This window comes from Pinus tabuliformis, chromosome X (assembly GCF_031772625.1).
Source record: "Pinus tabuliformis cultivar Carrire ecotype Pingquan chromosome X, CPIR1, whole genome shotgun sequence".
In the NCBI taxonomy this organism is placed as follows: Eukaryota; Viridiplantae; Streptophyta; class Pinopsida; order Pinales; family Pinaceae; genus Pinus; species Pinus tabuliformis.
Window position 1 is genome coordinate 365818720 of NC_142308.1, and position 19345 is coordinate 365838064.

General features: G+C 40.3%; 1 protein-coding gene across 4 annotated transcripts in view; it reads left to right on the forward strand.

The window, feature by feature from the left end:
• Positions 1-19345, forward strand: part of PUB49 (plant U-box 49) — a 143087-nt gene that overhangs the window by 77223 nt on the left and 46519 nt on the right. For all 4 annotated transcript variants that reach the window (XR_016264123.1, XR_016264124.1, XM_089446870.1 and 1 more), the window contains exons 8-9: positions 36-292; positions 436-724. Coding sequence is in view for 2 of the 4 variants with exons in the window: in XM_089446870.1 (XP_089302996.1) it covers positions 36-292; positions 436-724 (546 nt within the window). In the remaining 2 variants the exon portion in view is untranslated. The remainder of the gene's footprint in view (positions 1-35; positions 293-435; positions 725-19345) is intronic.

The window sequence follows — 19345 nt, forward strand, 5'->3', positions numbered from 1 at the left end:
CTTCATGTTTGATATGATGTTCATAATATTTCCAGGTAAAAAGCCGATTTACATCTGGGGCAGCATCACGATCATTTACTTCAACATCTTATGATCCAGTTACGAAGAACGACTTTGAGTATGTCAAAGTCGAAAAAAATCCAAAGAAAAAGGGTTATGTTCAACTTCATACCACACATGGAGATCTTAATATAGAGTTGCACTGTGATATAACTCCTCGTACATGTGAAAATTTCATCACCCTTTGTGAACGTGGGTACTACAATGGAGTGGCTTTCCACAGGAATATTAGGTATGCCTTCTAAGTAATTGGCCCTTGTTATCTTCTTCAGGTCCTTGTGAGCATGGTTGTAAAACTGTCCAAGATTTCAGTTCATTGTACAGCTGTCCAAGATTTCAGGTCATTGATCTTAGACTCATATTCTGTATTGGCAGAAATTTCATGATCCAAGGTGGTGATCCAACTGGCACTGGAAGAGGAGGAGAATCAATTTGGGGCAAACCTTTTAAAGATGAATTTAATTCCAAATTGCTTCATTCTGAGAGGGGCATTGTCAGTATGGCGAACAGCGGGCCTCATACTAATGGATCACAATTTTTCATTCTTTACAAATCTGCAAAGCATCTGAATTTTAAGCATACAGTATTTGGTCGAGTAGTGGGTGCATTGAGTACTCTTTCAGCAATGGATAAGGTTCCTGTGGATGACGATGATCGGCCTCTGGTAAGGCAAAGGTCTTGGGAGTTAGTAGATAATTCAATTGCTTGTTCTATTGTGAGTATGGATATGTGTTTGATATTATGTGAGTTTCTGTGGGTGTTTATACTTGATGATTGCTAGATAATTACAGTTAGAGCTATTCTAAGTTCGAAAAGGTTTTCTCTCTTGGTTGCTTGGGACCCTTGGTCTATTTTGACATTGGTTTGGTGAGTTTGATCTTCTCGCTTATACTATCTTGGAAGCTAGTGGATAGTACAACTGCTTGTTCTATTATGTGTGTGAATATGCATTTGATATTATGCGAGTTTCTATGGGTGTTTTTTGTTTGATGATTCATAGGTAATTACTGTCAATGCTATTCTATGTTCTAGTAGGTTTTCTTTCTTGGTTGCTTGGGATCGTTTGTTTAATTTGACATTTTTTTGGCAAGTTTGATCTTTTCTCTTTACTGTCTTGGGAGCTGGTAGATAATTCAATTGCTTGTTATATTGTGAGTGTGAATACACGTTTGATATTTTGTGAATTTCTGATATCTACGGGTGTTTGATGATTGATAGATAATAACAGTTAAAACTATTCTTATTAGAATAATGCTATTTAGTGTTTAATGCTCATTCTTATTAGCTGTTTCTATTTTTATCTTTTTAGCAGTTTCTTAAAAGAAACTGGTTGTTTCTATTGCTGTAAATATCTCTGTATTACTTATTGAGCTTCATTTGCTCATGTAATTCAATTCAATTCATTCATTGATTATGGTATCAGAGCACATGTATCTTTCGAAATAATTTTTCATTGCTTGGAAAATTCTGTGGCTCATTTCGAAACTCGGGTAATTTTTCGTTTGAAAAATTTAGTGTTTCATTCCGAGCAGCTCTTTTGTTTTTGGACTGGGTCTGGACGTTGTACGCCAATGCAAGTCTGGGAATCTGCGTGTTTTGGTTCGTGCTGCCCACGGATCACTTCTTTCCCTGCTTCTAAACCCCGTTTCGCGTCATCAGAATTCACTCCCCATGATATTCAGGGGCTTGTTCCGCAAGTTTGAAGATTTTTTTTTTTTTTTGGTGTAAAGTAAGGCTCTCCTATGTCAGCACTGAGTTTCGATTCCTTGGAGCGTTGTTTTCAATTTTTTTTTTTTTGACCACGCCTGCGCATCACTCCTTCCGCACACATGATTTCGTGACTTGTACAACCATAAGTTCTGAGACAACATCTCGGCCAAGGACGTCATTGGTGTTTTGACTGATCCATCCTCGTACGTAGATCTTGCCAAAGTAAACCCGCAGAAGACGTCGGTTTTTTTTTTTGGTTATATTTTCCGGCTATTTCTTGTTTTTGCGGATTCAATGGTGAACGTAGGCAACATCGACGTTAGTGAGGGTGACTTCATTTAAAAACAACGGCTCATTCTCTTGGCGTCGCCCACGGGAAAATCCGGTAGCTGTGAAAATCTCGTGATCCGTTCAAACGCTGCCCACGGGAAAATTCAACGGCCCACAGCGTGTTATTGCTGTTGCTATAGCTGTAGCTGTGGCCGTTCAACACACACTCTGCAGCTGGCGGACCACTGTCTGACGGCATCCTTTGACTGATTCGGGTGCGTGGGAGAAATCGAACCTCCGACGTGTCTTTCTGCGTGTTTGACGGATTTTGTTTTTTTTTTTATTTTCCTGTGAAGATTGTCGGAAGATGTTATTTTTACAAAGAGCAGGATTCAGTATTATGGTTTGGATGTCGCGTATCTGTTAATGTGCATTGGAGATCAGAGGCTAATAGAGGCAGCATATTTTTTTTTCTTCGGGTGGTCAGCGGAGTCTTGCTGAGGCAAAAGTCAGGGTACGCAGGATTCTACATCGTCCAGCAGGGGAGTACTTGTCAGATTCTGTTTGGATCAGCAGGCGACTACATTGAAATCCGTGCCAAATTCCTTTGTTGTTTTCTGTCTTGGGAAACGTGCAGATGGCTTCGCTAACCAATTTGATGTTGGAAGGCAGTCAACGCTTTAATGGCACCAACTATAACATCTGGAAACATTGAATGCTGACCATGTTTGAATATAGGCGTCTTGACCAGCTCATTTTGGGCAAAGAGCTCCGTCCTGGTACAACGAGTGCCGATCAAGATAAGTTTGATGATCAAAATCGAGAGGCTGTTATGCTTCTCAAACTCTCTGTGACTGATGATCAGTTACCACAGATTCCTTCCAGCAAGACAGCTGCCGAAATCTGGCAACATTTGAAGGAAATGCACGAGACATCTGACAAGAGCAGAGCTTTCTTTTTAAGGAATCAGTTGTTCTCCCTCATGATGGAAGAACATGTCTTTACAGGAACATCTTAACAAGATTAAAGACATTCGAGATCAGCTCGAAGCCATTGGTCGGACCATGGAGGAAGAAGATTTGGTAGTCATCACTCTGAAAAGTCTACCAAAACCTTATGAGCACTTCATAGAAACACTCAACATTACCTCCAAAAATATTGATCTGAAGTTTCCGGATTTATGCACCAAATTCATGCAGCAGGATCGCTGGAAACAACAATTTGGTAGTGGTGCTTCATCAGCCTCCTCAAAAAATGCTTTCGCTGCCCAATATCAGTCCTCTCAGTCCTTTCAGCAGCAAGGTTCTTCTTAGCATTCCGATCCCGCTAAGAAGAAAAATGTGCAGTGTAATTACTGTCGCAAGTTCGGCCACATGAAGAAAGACTGCCGACAGAGGATTGCCTCTGAACAGAAGAAACAGGGAGAGTCTCATCAGACAACAAATATTGCAGACATTCCGAGCAGAAGGAATTTGCCTTTTATGCCTTTATGGCTAAGAGGTCCTCAGATCATGCCCCGTCTTCTGCCTGGTACATTAACTCTGGTGCATCACGTCATTTCTCTCACAGGCGTGACTGGTTTATTGACTTCTCATCTTTCAGTGATTCCGTAGCATTTGGTGGAGGTGAGGAGTACACAGTGGTTGGCAGAGGTACAGTTCAGATCCAGTCTGGTGGGCGCACACTCATCTTCCTGAATGTGTACTATGTTCCTGGTATGGAAATTAATTTGCTGTTTGTCAGCCAGATTATGAGGAACTCTCCTCAGCTCGATGTGGTGTTCAGTGCACACAAGTGCTCCATTATTGACAGGGACACTTGTCTTACAGTTGCTGTTGGCCTAGAAGATCATGGCCTATACAGGCTTCTTGACACTGGAGATTCTCCAGAAGTAGCTCTAGCAGCTCGTGTTTCTCCCATCAACACTCTATGGCATCAACGATATGGGCATATAAACATGCAGTATCTCTCTCAGCTCTCTCTGGAGGGACTTGTGTCAGGGTTACCTGATATTCAAACTCAGCAGTTGGGAGTATGCGACACCTGTCAAGCTAGCAAGCAACATCAGTCTTCATTCACGGATGGAGAATCTTGGCGCGCATCTACGACACTCCAGTTAATTCATGCTGATATTTGTGGTCCTATGCATACATCGTCTATTACTGGTTGCAAATATTTTTTGCTTATTGTAGATGATTTCAGTAGAAAGATGTGGGTGTATTTTCTAAAAAATAAATCTGATGTATTTAGTATCTTTTAGAGGTTTAAATCCTTAGTTGAAAAAGAGTCTGGCTGTAATATCATCACTCTTAAGACAGATAACGGGGGGGGGGAATTTTGTTCTTCTGCGTTCTCCAACTTCTGTGATACTCATGGCATCAAACGTCAGTTAACTACACCCTACACTCCTCAGCAGAACAGTGTTGTCGAACGTCGCAACCGTACAGTTGTTGAAATGGCTCGTTCCATGTTACAACACAGGAATGTTCTGAACAAATTCTGGGCTGAAGCAGTATTTACTGCTGTCTATCTTCTTAACCGATCACCTACTCAGGCTGTTAAAGGGAAGACTCCCGAAGAGGTTTGGTCTGGTCGTAAGCCTAAGATCAGTCACCTCAAAGTATTTGGCTCAGTTGCATATGTTTGGATTCCAGCTGCTAAGCGCTCTAAGTTGGATTCCAAAAGCCAGAAACTCATGATGATAGGGTACAGTGATCATCACAAGGCCTATAGGTTGATAGATATAGCCACTGGTCGTCTTAGCTTCAGTCATGATGTAGTATTTGATGAAGACAAAGGATTCTTTCAGTCTCCTCCTTCTGAGCAGTGTTCTGAGGATCAACCTCACAGTGTTCTTCTTCTGGTAGGTCCACCTGATGGGAGGGATGATGCCGCATCAGTATTTGATGATGAGCTCCTGAGCTTCCTCCGGAAAATAACCCTCCTCTTGTTGCTCCTATTGTTCCTGAGCGTTCTCCATCTCCTCCTGATATTGGTTCCTCTACTCTTCGACCTAAATGGTGGGCTAAAACCATTGGTGATCTTCAGGATAATGAGCTCCTTGAGGTAGAACTTCTAGACATAAGAACAAACAACAATCTACAATAAATTTTGCTCTTATGGCTAACCTGCACAGTATTTTTGAGCCCCAAACCTATTCAGAGGCTAAGGGTACACCTGAGTGGGAACAGGCTATGGAAGCTGAATTCCAGAGTCTTTAGAAGAATCACACTTGGACCCTTTCTAATCTTCCTGTAGGGAAAAAGCCCATTAGCTGCAAATGGGTGTATAAAGTGAAATACAAAGCAGACAAAACCCTAGACAAGTATAAAGCTCGCCTTGTTGCTCGAGGGTTCTCACAGAAGGAAGGCATTGACTACGATGAGACCTTTGCTCCTACAGCCAAGATGAGTACCATACGGCTTGTCCTTGCCTTAACAACTCAATTCAATTGGAAAGTCCATCAGATGGATGTAAAGAGTGCTTTTCTGAATGGTGACTTATAGGAAGAAGTCTACATGATGCAGCCTCCAGGATTCAAGGTTGCCGGTCAAGAACAAAAAGTATGTAGATTAGTCAAAGCACTCTATGGTCTGAAACAAGCTCCTCGGGCTTGGTACATGAAAATTGATCAGTACCTCACAGATCATGGTTTTCAGCGGAGTCCATTTGATGCAAACCTGTATATCAAGCATACTGGTGATGATATTCTGTTTGTGGTTGTCTATGTGGATGACCTTATCATTACTGGCAGCTCAACACATTTGATCCATGGGATCAAACAGGATTTGTGTAGCACTTTTGATATGATAGATTTAGGACTTCTTCATTACTGTTTGGGGGTTGAAGTCTGGCAGACTGAGAACAACATCTTTCTCTCTTAGTCCAAGTATGCCAGAAATCTTGTGGACAGATTCAGAATGCAGGATTGCAAACCTGCCACGACTCCTATGGAACCAGGGCTCAAACTTTCAGCTCAGTCATCCTCACCCCTTGTGGATGAAACTTTATTCAGGAAATTAGTAGGCAGCCTCATCTACCTTACTGCCACTAGACCTGACATCAGTTTTGTAGCGACCTACATTTCCCACTTCATGTCAGCTCCTAACACTGATCATTGGATAGCAGCGAAGCGTGTGCACTCCTGATTATGGACTTCTGTACACTCGAAGTTTCAATCCTATACTCAGTGGTTACACAGATTCTGACTGGGCTGGTTCGGTTGATGACCGTAAATTTACAGCTGGGTATGTGTTTAGTCTAGGATTCGGTGCTGTCACCTGGACTAGTAAGAAGCAGCTGGCAGTGGCTCTCTCCTCAACAGAAGCAGAGTATCGGGGAGCAGTTAAGGCATCTTGTGAGGCAGTTTGGCTTTGACGTATGCTTGTGGATATGCATGTTTTCTAGACAGGTCCTACTCCCTTGTTCTGTGATAATCAGGGAGTGCTCAAACTTGCCAAGAATCCAGTCTTTCATGAACGAACAAAGCATGTAGAAACCCATTGTCACTACATTCGCCAGCTTGTTGAAGACGGATCCGTTCAGTTGCGATATGTTCCCACAATGGAGCAGCCCGTCGACATCTTCACTAAGCCTCTTGGTCTTGATAAGTTTGTAAAATTCAGAGGGTCTATTGGTGTTGTAAATAGATTGAGCATTAAGGGAGGGTATTAGAATAATGCTATTTAGTGTTTAATGCTCATTCTTATTAGCTGTTTTTATTTTTATCAGTTTCTTAGAAGAAACTGGTTGTTTCTATTGCTATAAATATCTCTGTATTACTTATTGAGCTTCATTTGCTCATGTAAATCAATTCAATTCATTCATTGATTAATTCTAAGTTCTAACAGTTTTTCTTTCTTGGTTGCTTGGGATCCTTTGTCTATGTTGACATTGTTTTGGTAAATTTGATCTTCTTTCCAACCATAGTTTTAAAAACCGGCCGGCTTGAACTGGAAACCAGTCAAACTGGCCAGCTCATTGGGCAACTGGGTCAAACCGGCCCTAACCGGCTGGTTTAGGATGGAACCGGCTGGTTTATGGTCGGAACCGGCCGGTTCCATCCTAAACCGGTCGGTTCATTGCCAAGGCCATGACGTACCCACATGGCATGGTTTTAGGAAGCTTCCGGGGTGGTTTAGAGGGAAAATAAGGGTTGTTTCCCTCCAAAAACACCCTCTCCAAGCCTTTAAAAGGAGCTCACCCCTCTCATTTGCCTCACACATCTCATTTGGAGTTTTTGTGAGTTTGATTGGGAGCTTGGAGAGTGTTGAGTTTTTGCTGGAGTAGTCATCTTGGAGGCTTGGAGTTGGAGTTGGAGCTATTTTGGAGATAGTTTGGAGTTGTCAGTAGAGTTGGCATCTTCAAGAGGAGGCTAAGGAAGCTAGTTTGCATTTCCAGGTAAGGATTTTCACTTGAAAAATTCCTCATTTCATTGCTGTCCATGTATACATTTTTTTATGGGTTCTATGCTATAAAATCTCTAGTTCTATGCTATCAAATTTTGTAGGCTACAATGTGCATTTTTTTCCCTAAATTTATCTTTGGTTTTCCATTTTTCTTAGCTGCAATTTTTTTTTAAATGGCAGATTTCTTTGCAAATTTTAATTATTTCAAGCCAACATGGCTCCAAAAGCCAAGGACACTGCATGGGCTCATTGTGATGTGATTGATGGAAAAATGATATGCAAATTTTGCAATAAACCTATTTGAGGTGGGGGTATTCTCAGATTGAAATAACACTTGGCTAGGATAAGAGGCCAAGTAAAGCCATGTGAAGCACCAAATGAAGCGTTAGGTCCTGTTAGGGCATAATATCTTTCCAAGTTTCAAAAGTTTCAGGAGAATAAGGCTAGGGAGAAGGCCATCTAAGATGAAATTGCAAGGAAGAGGGAATTATTAGAAGCCATGAAAGAGAGTGGGTATGATGATTATGAGATTTAAGACTCCTCTTCTATCCCTTTCGCCAATGACCGCTTTCACTATGTTCCTCCTACTCTTTGTCAACAATCTAAAGAAACAAAGAGAACAAACATCCAAAGTTATTTCTCATCCTCTGCCACCATTGCCTCTGCTAATCCCACTTCCTCCCAGCCAAGTCGTCAACCCACTTTGGATCAACATTGGAAAAAACAATGCAAAGAAACTTCTTATCAATACATTGCTAGATGGTGGTATGATGCAGATATCCCATTTAATGCTGCTCGCTCACCTTATTACCAAGCTATGTGGGACTTTGTTATAGCTGCAGGAAAGGGCTTCAAAGGCCCTACTATGCATGACTTGAGGGGAGCTCTTTTGCAAAAAGAGATTTCTTCCATTGATGAGTATTTGGTTGAGTATAGAGAGTCATGGCTCAAAACAGGTTGTTCCATCATGTCAGATGGATGGACCGATGGAAAGAACCACACTATCATTAATTTCCTTGTTTCTTGCCCTCAAGGAACCATGTTTTTGAGATCAGTTGATGCATCTGATAAGGTGAAGGATGCAACCCTTCTATTTGAGCTTTTGGATGAGATTATTCAGGAAGTGGGGAGCAGAATGTTGTGCAGGTCATCACAGATAATGCCTCAAACTATGTTCTTGCTGGAAAGATGCTTGAGTCCAAATATAAGACCATATTTTGGACTCCATGTGCTGCACATTGCATAGACCTCATGCTTGAGGACATAGGCAAAGTGGAGTGGGTAAAAAACATTGTAGAGCATGCCAAGTGCATTACAAAATACATCTACAACCACTCATGGGTATTGAGCCTAATGAGGAAAAACATTGGGGGCAAAGAGCTTGTTAGGCCTGCAATTACGAGATTTGCAACTCACTTCCTCATGTTGCAATGTCTCAATTCTCAACAAAAAACCTGCATAAAATGTTTTCTTCTGATGATTGGACTGAATCTCGATGGGCTCGTAGACAAGATGACAAAGATACTAAAAGAAAGTTTTTGACAATTATTTTTGGAAAAGGTCTACAGGCTTGTGAAAATTACCAAGCCACTTGTAAGGTGCTAAGGATGGTGGATGGGCAAAAATTGGCCATGGATCAAGCAAAGGAGCAGATACGAACAACTTACAAGGATAGGTTAGCTAAATATGGCCATATATGGGAGATCATTGATAACAGATGGAACAATCAACTCCATCGTCCTATACATGCAACTAGGTATTTTTTGAACCCAAAGTATCATTATAAAGCTTGGCTAGGAGATCTGCAGGATGGGGAGATCAAAGATGGATTGATTGATTGCTTGGAGTGCATGGTCCCTATCCATGCAGACCAGTTGGAAATACATAAACAACTTACTCTTCTCAGTATGGCAGTTGGTACCTTTGGAAAAAACTTGGCAAAGATGCAAGAGATGTGGATCAACCAAGTAAGAAATTCCAATTTGTTTTTCTTTTCAAGATAAATTGTTTACAAATTTACAATTCAAATTATCTATAAATACTTGTAATTTGTAAATAAGTAATGAGATGAACTAGGTTACTAATTAATGTCTTTTTCTTTGCAGCACATTGGTGGGAGTCAATTGGTGGCCAATGTCGTCAATTGCAAAAGTTTGCAATTAGAGTCCTTATCCAAACTTGTAGTGCTTCAGGTTGTGAGCGCAATGGATCTGTTTTTGAGCGCATACACACGAAGAAGAGAAACCGTTTGGAACAAAAACAGTTAAATGATCTTGTCTTCGCGCAGTACAACCTTCGACTAAGGCGGAGCCAAATGATGAACAAAACACTTGATCTAGATCCCATTGTGTTGGTCGATATTGATCCAACACCAGAATGGGTGGAGGAGACTGAAGATGTTGTGTTTGATGCTGATTTTGATATTGACATGGCATTGGGGGGGATGAAGCAGATTTGGTAGCGCCATCAGAACCAGGATTAGTAGCCGCATCAAGCAAAGGCAAACAACCAATGGAAGACACTAGTTGTGCAACTCGACGAACTCGTGCTTCCATTAGGTCCACTTCTATTGTTATTGGTGGCAGTGTTACTACTGAGGTTGTAGATGAGGCTGAGGCATCCTCAGACTCTGAACCAGATGATGTCTATGTAGCTCCTGTTGATGATCCTGTGTCTAGTAGTGGTGATGAATTTGATGATTGATCATGTGTAGACTTGTAGTCTTGTAGTAGGCCAATGGCCTCATAGCTTGTAGCATTGTTTTTGGACTTTATAGGCCATTTAGAGCCTCATTGCTTATGTATTTTGTCGATGATATGTATTGCACTCGGTGCCATTTTGATATATTCACCTTTACATGGTATATAGATGAACAAACTTTGCATATTTTGTCTCTATTGGCTTGGAATCATGGTTTTAAATCTTAAAAATAGTTTTTTTCCATTAAAAATTAATTATTTAATGTATTTTTTTAAAAACCGGTTCATTGAAATCTAACCAGTCCTGGTTTGAATGGGTCCGGTTTATTAGGTGGACTGGTCTAGTGACTGGTTCCAGTTTTTAAAACTATGTTCCCAACCAATGGGAGTGGATATAATATGCATTCAGGAATGGCATGCAACCATACATGATATGTAAATAGTAAATATTTTAAAGCTATGTTAGCTTTATTATGCAAAGATGTCGAACCCGTGAACCATATAATATATAGGAGTCTATTGAACAATTATCTAGATTCTTATTTGAAGAACTAAATGTAGCACAGCTCATTGGTCTGCAGAATCCACCAATCTGCTAACCCACCAAGATGCAAATTAATCAATCCACTGGATCATGTTCTATGAGCTTGCTGGCCCACTGGAGCTGATCATCACAAAGAGAGAGCCAGTGATTTGGATAAGTTAAAATTTTTAACTGTAACTACTAATGCTAACATTGTACAAGACGATTTGCAAATTACCTTGATGTGTAAAATATTATCACTTGACATTATTGTGTTGGTGCAATTAAATTAGTTGGCGGTTTGTTGTTATGGTTGGACTGATAGTTTAGGTATCTCATTTCATTTTATTACCAACTCAAGCCTGTTAGAGAATTAAAAGGAATCAATGTCGCTGTGCAAGATAGTTCTTTTGGGGGAGTTTGTAATCTAATTGAAGAGAAGTTTCTTGTAATTCCATCCAGCTCTCAATAGATGATCATTGTCGTATTTTTTCAGGCCCAATGCTTTCAAGCCATCTTAATTTTTGAGCTGTGTTTCTTTTAATCAATTCATCTTACTTTCCCAAGTTGCCCAATTGCTTGGGTCATCGTAATTTGCAGGCCGTCTTCATTTTTTAAGCTGTAATCGAAGTACATGAAGCAAACAACGAGGTGATGAAATTTTATCATGGCAAGGGCCGCACTGCTGCTGGTTTGTCTTTTTCTGTGTTGCTAATTGAGGAAAGTAACCTTGGATGGAGGCACTTGAGAAAGGAAGATTGATGATAGGACGTAGTTATTAATATTGTGTAGTGAAGACATGGTATATGCAATGGTAGGATGTTGCTTGCGATGATAATTGTATAGAGAATCATGAGTGAAGGCAAGGATCAAACATTTGCATCATCATCCTGCAATATGAAGAAAATTAAAAATTGAAAACTGGATAACAGTCTATTAAAGTTCAGGCTTCACTTAGTAATCTTTCTCTCTCTATTTGTTTTTGGATCATATGGATGGTGCAAAATCAAAAGGTCCTTGAGTTTGAGAAAGGTGCTTGTTTTAATGGAAATATTTGACTCTTTTATATTCAAATAGGAAAGCTTTAAAGTTTTAAAGGAAGCTATTCAAGACATTTTGTAATGGGAATGCATGAACTTTAAAATAACGTAGGTTGAACTAGTAACCTTGGATGGAGGCAACTTGAGAAAGGAAGATTGATGATAAGACCTAGTTATTAATATTGTGTAGTGGAGACATGGTATATGGAATGGTGGGATGTTGCTTGTGATGATAATTGTATAGAGAATCCTGAGTGGAAGGCAAGGATCAAACTTTTGCATCATCATCTTGCAATATGAAGAAAATTGAAAACTGCATCACAGTCTATAAAAGGTCAGGCTTCACTTAGTAACCTAGCTCTCTCTATTTGTTTTTGGGTCATATGGATGGTGGAAAATCAAATGGTCCTTGAGTTTAAAAAATGTGCTTGTTTTAATGGGAATATTTGACTCTTTTATTTTCAAATAGGAAAGCTTTAAAGTTTTAAAGGAAGCTATTCAAGACATTTAGTAATGGGAATGAATGATCTTTAAAATAACACAGGTTGAACCACAAGTTGTAATAGGGGATCCTTTTTGGAACCTATCTTTTTCTTGAATGTTTTAATTGTCATGTTGTAAGGTGCTAACATTATTGGTGTTAATGGTCACCGGGGATAAAATGATAACGGTTCTATTCTAGACATTGAACATAAATTCTACTGTCTAAATGGTGGGTGTTGGTGATAAGAAGAATGATGGGGAGGTTATGCTGGTTGTGGTCGAAGCTATGGCCCAAATTTTGCTTTTAATGTTGAATACATTGATGGTGTGATTGCATTTTGCTGATGTTAATTGTTATTATTGAGGGGATTGAATGGAACCAAACAACTGACCCAAAACTCATAGTCAAAATAGAAAAAAAATGCTAAAACAATGCATTGAAGTATTGAACTATCCATTAACGGGTTAGAAGGAGAACGATCAGGTGTACAAGTGAGAGAAATAATGACCAAGGAACAAGATTGCACCAACACTAGATATGGGTGCTTGTAGGCTTCAAGTTTACACACTTTATTATTATAGAGCTTTTTAATCCCTAGATTCTCCCCTTTGCAAATCTAGAGGGTGAATGACCAATACATTTCATTACACTGGAGATTCAAAGTAGTGTTGTAGGGGCTGTCCCCCTGGCCCTGGAACTGCCCTTCGAGCAGGAGAGCCCTTGGGAGTGTGCTTCGGACATTTTGGGCTTTCTCCATGCCAATTTGGGAGCATGGTGCTCCCAAGGGCACTCCCAGAGCCAAGGAGCATGCTCCCAGGGTGCTCCCCTAATGGTAATGTTAAATTCTTAAAGTAAATTTGTTAACATTATCGTGAATTATTTTAGGATGTTTAAGACTAGTTCCAACCTCATTGGGCTTCATATGGAGAAAATAGAATTTCATATCCCATTCAAAATTCAATGGATTTAATAGTTTTCAGGACTTTCAGGATTGATGGGATTGCTACATTTCACTAGATTCTATCATGTATGAGGTATGCAATCAACATTTACCCCAGTTTTGGGTGTTGATTGTTGAACTCCTTTTTCATGGTATTAGTAAAAATGTACCTTTCGCTCAAAGCAAAATCATTGATGAGGCATGTTAAGCCTATTTCAACCATATTTTAAGGCTCGGATTAGCCAATTTTGTCAAAATTGGGTGGGTGCTTTCACAACTTGTGAACACTTCTTCTTTAGAGAGGTGTTTAACAACTAGCTCAGTTTCTTATTTTGGACCTTTTTGTCTCCATATTTTGGTGTTGAATGCCTATTTTGTAAACATAACTATTTAGTCATGTTATTGTTATTGACAATGGTAGATAACCTATTTCATTCCATCATAAGTTAATGATCTACTTTCTATTATATGGCTTAAATTTTTTTATGTTTGTTTGATTGATAGAATCTAGATTCTAGATGTTTGAGGCTCAACTGATTAATCATTAACGTAACATGAATGCCATGTATATTTTTATTGATGTACAAGTATGCATATTTTCATATATTTTGCAACTAATTTGGCATTCTAGATTTTGACGAGCGGCAAGACTAGTGCCTTTCTTAATCTACGACTAATGGAGTCGAAGAGTAAAAATCTTTGGAAGAAAAGAGATGGATGTGGATTCCAAGAAATTAAGGGAGACAAATTTATGCCCATTAACTCTTTAACCCTAGCATTCTTCTATCTTCTTGGAGATTGAAAGGGAGGAACTAAAGTTATGTCACCTCAAGAGAAACTTGATGAAGATCTTGTGCAAGGAGATTTTAGGGTCGTAAAATGTCAACAAAACCTTGGTGAAAACTTTAATAAACCCTAATTCATCAACACAAACAAGATGGAATAATATATTTTATATTTGCATAGCACATAACATTAAAGATTCACCTATAATCATCCAAAAGGGTGAACCATGCACAAAAATGATGATTTTTGTAGCTTGGGAGGTACTTCAAGCCTTGAGGATCGAGGATTTGGAGGAAGAAGCTCCACAAGTGGCCTTGTGGGCTTGAAACCCAAGCTTGGGATTTTGCACCCATCGATGTTGGGGACAAAACTATGGAGAGATTTCAACATGTGATGGATGAGGATGATAGTACTCGTTGAGATGAATCTGACGCATCGAAAATCATCTGATTCCGAGTTATGGTTGAAGAGAAATTAAATTTTGAAGTTAAGATGGGTAAATTTGTCTAGTTGGGTAGGTCGGCCTGAGGTTAAAGTAGTGCCCAAAGACAAATTCGTTGGAGCCACTTGATGCCTATAAATATAGGTCAAGTGTGAGGCATTTAGACACATCCAATGAGCATCTCTCATAGAAGACATATCTGAGGCAGCCGCAACAAAAGAAGAGACAAGTGCATGGGACTTTTTGGGACTGTTTTAGGTCTGTTCTTGTCTTTTCTAGGGACTGAATTGTAGCAGAGGCAACCACATGCTTAAGGAGCAGTTTTGGTGATGTGTTTGGCATGATTTAAGTGGCTTCTCTCTTCTATATGGAGGCCGCAACCCTGAGAGGCTAATTCTGGTGGGTTGCAGGCCTAGATTACCCTAGTCAAGGGGTCGAAAGGCTGAGAGGCAGAATGCTGGGCTTATCTCCTTGAAATAGGGTATGCATAGGGCTTGTTTGGGGTTGGAATTAGCTTAGATCAACAGGGAGTTGTGGACATAAATTGGAAGAAGGAGGCTGCAACTGTAGAGGAATTTTGGGTGGAGGAATGAGAGTTGTTGCAGCGTGTCAACAACCCTAACCAGAGCACCAGACTTGCAGCAATGACACTAGCCCTTGGAGCATGCAAAGGTATGATATGTTTATGTTGAGTTAGGTGCTAGTGGATGGGTGTCCTAGATTAGGACAATTGGTGGACATCTTAAGGAGCAGATTACATCAACAAATTATGTGTCATGTCAAGAGGAGCAACAAGATGTTGCAGATTAGGAATGGTTTCCTCTTGAGTTGATGTGACTTGCAGGTGAATGTGTGTCCTAGGATAAGTCTGTTGGTAGCCAAGTGGAAGGGTCTTCATAGGTGTTGGATGCCCTAACTAGGAGCAAATGCTACAACAAGTATTGGTTACTTGTGGTCTGTTAGAGGGTAGCGTGAGAGTGGACCAAGTGTGGACGTGGATTGGGCATTTATGGTCTGCTGGAGAACGTGATAGTGCCCAAGTTGGAGCCCGGTGTGCACCATATTCATGGACTTAGATGGTTGCTAGAGTGGCAGAAGAAGAGCTCAAGGGTCTGATCAATCAGGACCATATTGTGCAGCCCTAGACTTGTGTGTGGAGAAGGACTTCTACAACAGATGATGGGCAGTCCTCCTAGCCCGTGTTCACTGTGGGAGATGGACATCTTGCAGTGATAGCCCTCCGTGCCCTATGTTGGTCTTCATTGGAGCAGCGCAGGAAGACCATAGTGGGCTGAAGTCCTTGAGTAGATGAGGAGCAACAATGGGCAGATTGAGAGTTGTTCACGAACAAAGTTGTGAACAACTCAACAGGAGTCTCGATGTGTTGATGCGTTGATGGATGATACGATCAACTAGTGAGCATATTGGACAGTTGAGATTCAGTGGTCAGATGGACTTGGATCGTTGATAGAGGTAGTGCTACAGATCGAGATCTGAAGGATCGGGCAGGTACAGGGTACGACTGAGAGGAGCTGTGAGTGCATGCTACATCGGCCAGATGGTCAAAGTATCTTGTTGAGGGTAGATTGGTTGTCGATGGATTGACACCAAGCCCTAGTTTGGTGTGTTGTATCAGTGGATGTATGAGGGCCATTATCCTTGGTACGGGAGCCCTAGACTGTTGTATTATATGCTGATCAATATAACGAAGTTGGGTTGAAAGTTGTAAAAAGTTGTCTATATTTTGTGCACGTGTGATTTACTGTTGTTTATATTTCGCTATGTAAAGTAGTTTCATTGTGATTCTTGGTTTGGTAGCGTAGAAAATTTAAGATTCTATCCCAGACACCAAGATCTTGGAAAAACAACAAAAACTATCCTCCAAGAGAAGTTTGCTACACTAGTGATCCATAACGCACAAGAGAGAAGAGACAAGTTTACTAGTGTGAGTTGATCTCCAAGTGTGATGATGAACTAAAGGGAAAATCAACTCCCCTATTTATATGAGGGTAGCCAAGTTAATTACCCTAATTTAATACAAAAAGCCCTAAAATAATAATAATCCATGATTACAAGTTGGAAAGGTCACAAGCCGACCTCCAACGATAGCTATATCAATGAAATAGCATGAAATTATGCCTCAGTTAACCCACATGTGTGAGTTTAATGTCCTCCAAGGGTGATGTCATCGTCTAAAAGGTGTCTCTCTCCTTGAAAAGTGCAATAAATGGCTCCAAAGGGTGCATCTCATTTAAAAAGTCATGTATCCTCATCAATGGATGCCTACTCATCATGAAAGGCATCCACAAGCCCAACGTCATCCATGAGTGTGTTAGATTTTGTAGCTCAGACATGTGTTCTAGTCTTACGAGGTGTCATTAAGGCTACGAACACATAAGAATTAATTATCTGCAAGCCCAAGTTAATTTTTCTTACGGAAAATGTCTTAATTAGATTATTAACCAGTTTTTAATAGTTTTCCTAAGTATAACCTAGGAAAACAGGTTAGTTAATCAATATTAATTGAGAAAAGTCGATTTCTCTCTAGTGACTTCTAGAAAAGTGACTTGATAGAGTCAAGATGATCTTAGCCATCGATCGGGATTAGATCTTGGCTGTTGAATTCTCAATGAGAGATGATAAAAGGAAATCGATGGGCATCTTGGAGATACACAACTACATTGAGTTGAGGCGCAATGATAGCATGGGGTTGACACCAGCAAAGGTTTCAACAATGATTGATCGAGAAGAAATTTTCTCGAGCATATTCTTCAAACGAGAGATTTCCAACTTCTGAGTTTCAGAGGGAGGTTCTGCACAAGCCGAATTATTTTGCAAAGGGTCGAGTTTTGTCCAGCTGTGCAAATTGCCAGAGAGAGGTCAATTTGCTAGTGATCAGGATCTTGGTGGCTAAGATCCAAAACCAAGAATGCTTAGAGAGGAGGAGAGAACCCAGTGCGAGAATATTGATGAAATAATGCATGAACTAAATACATCCCAAAACAAAAATATGAAAAGAGAGAACAAGATACACCATAAATCCCAATTCCTTATTAAATGAGAGAGAAAATGCTGTTACATCTACATTGTGTGGACCAATCTGCCCTTTTACAAAATGGGGCGTGTTGTTTATAGCCTTTTTTTGAGTTATAATACCATGGGTAAATACTGTGGGTGAATACCATGGGTAAATACTATGGGTGGATGCCGCTTTCCATTCAGATCAATCCTCCCCCCTTAGGAAGCAATTGTCCCCATTGCGTAAAGTTCCCTCCTGAGGAGCCTTTATTGAATGAAGAGAAGTGTTTTGTGTGGTTGACCCATAATTGTGGTTTGTGGATGACCCAAAACCAAGTGTTGTTGAAGACAAGGGTTTTGCGTGGTTGACCCATAACTATGGGTTTGTGGATGACCCTTAACCATGATGAATGAAGATGCGAGGATAGAGATACCTTGTAATGCTTGTGGGCCAATTGTGATGTTGACAGTATGCGACCTCGCAAATGGACTTCGGTGGCAAGGGTTTTGTGTGGTTGACCCATAACCGTGATGAACGAAGATTCGAGGATAGAGATACCCTGTAATGCTTGTGGGCCAACTATGATATTGACAATGTGCGACCTAGCAAGGGGACTTGTTGATTTTGGGTAGCATCGGATGTGCTCTAGCTCCGAAATTTTGTGGAGGGGCTAGAACACATGAGATCTCCAAGACCCAGAAATCGTTTTGTGAAATTCCATCCATATTATGTTTTTATTAAAATAATTAATATTTTTAATGGAGTTTCTCAGTTTAAACTTAGGAAAATAAAAATATTAATGGGTATTAATGAAAATATGGGTGAGAAGCTTCTAAGTGACAAAGATCAAGTCTAGTTTAATCTTAGTCGTTGATTAGGGACTTAATCTCGACCGTTGATTCATCAATAGGAAAAGTACAAGAGGAGGCTTGAGGGTCAGTTGGAGATACACGGAGTTGATTAGTCAGTTCGATTTTTCTGGGGCGTGGTTTGCTGAGAAAATCGAACACGTGATCTGAGTTGCAGTGAGGAGAAAAAGTAGAGATTTGGATCAGAGAGGAAGTTCCGAGCCAAAGAGTACGTAGCAGAGAGGCAGCTTGAGCATCAGGGAGGCAGCGCAAAGGCCTACGCTGCCGAGGAAGGGCTCATGCAGAGCTGACGCAGTCCAGAGGGGTTCTTGCAGTGGTAGTGCAGAGTATTCGTCAGTAGTGCGAGATTTTGTTGGAGAAGCGAGGTTTTGAGCCGGGAGGGCTGAACAACAGACTTTTTCCAGCAAATTGATCCAACAGAAGAGTAGACACAATTCTCTAGAGGTAAGATGCTGGCCCACGGAGTGATTGCATAGGGACTTCGTAGTGTTTGCCAAGAGGGTGCTAGATCACTCATTGGATCAGCTGTGACTTGGGGAGCGAGGTAAACCCTCGAATGTATTTCTTGTTGCTGTGATTTCTCTGTAAGGTTAGCTGGTGTGAGAGGCAACCTGTTGTACTTAGATTTTGCTTGTTTAATAATACGAACCCTCTATCTAATGCACTGGTTTTCCCAAGTTGGGTTTTTTTCCGAGGACGTGTTGTCCAAAAATAACGGTGTCCCTTGTGTGTTTGTCTCATCTATTGTTTCAATTTATGATCTGTATGTCACTGTAGTCTGCAGTAGTGTTTACATCATTGTTTATCTAATTAAATAACTTGTTGAATGAAATAACAAGCAGGAGATGTTCAACCAGTAACTGCAGTAGGATTTCTGTTTGTAAAGATTCATAAATTTTCATAGGACTTAGGTGGCAAGGGTTTTGTATGCTTGATCCATAATCATGGGTTTGTGGGTGACCCATAACCATGCTGAGATAGTTCTCTTGCTGATTTGCCTTGTAGAGATCTGGTGTCTTACCTTTGTAAATTCTCACTATATAATGAGATGCTGCACAAACTTCCTCTAAGTATTGAAGTTTTACATTTGTGATT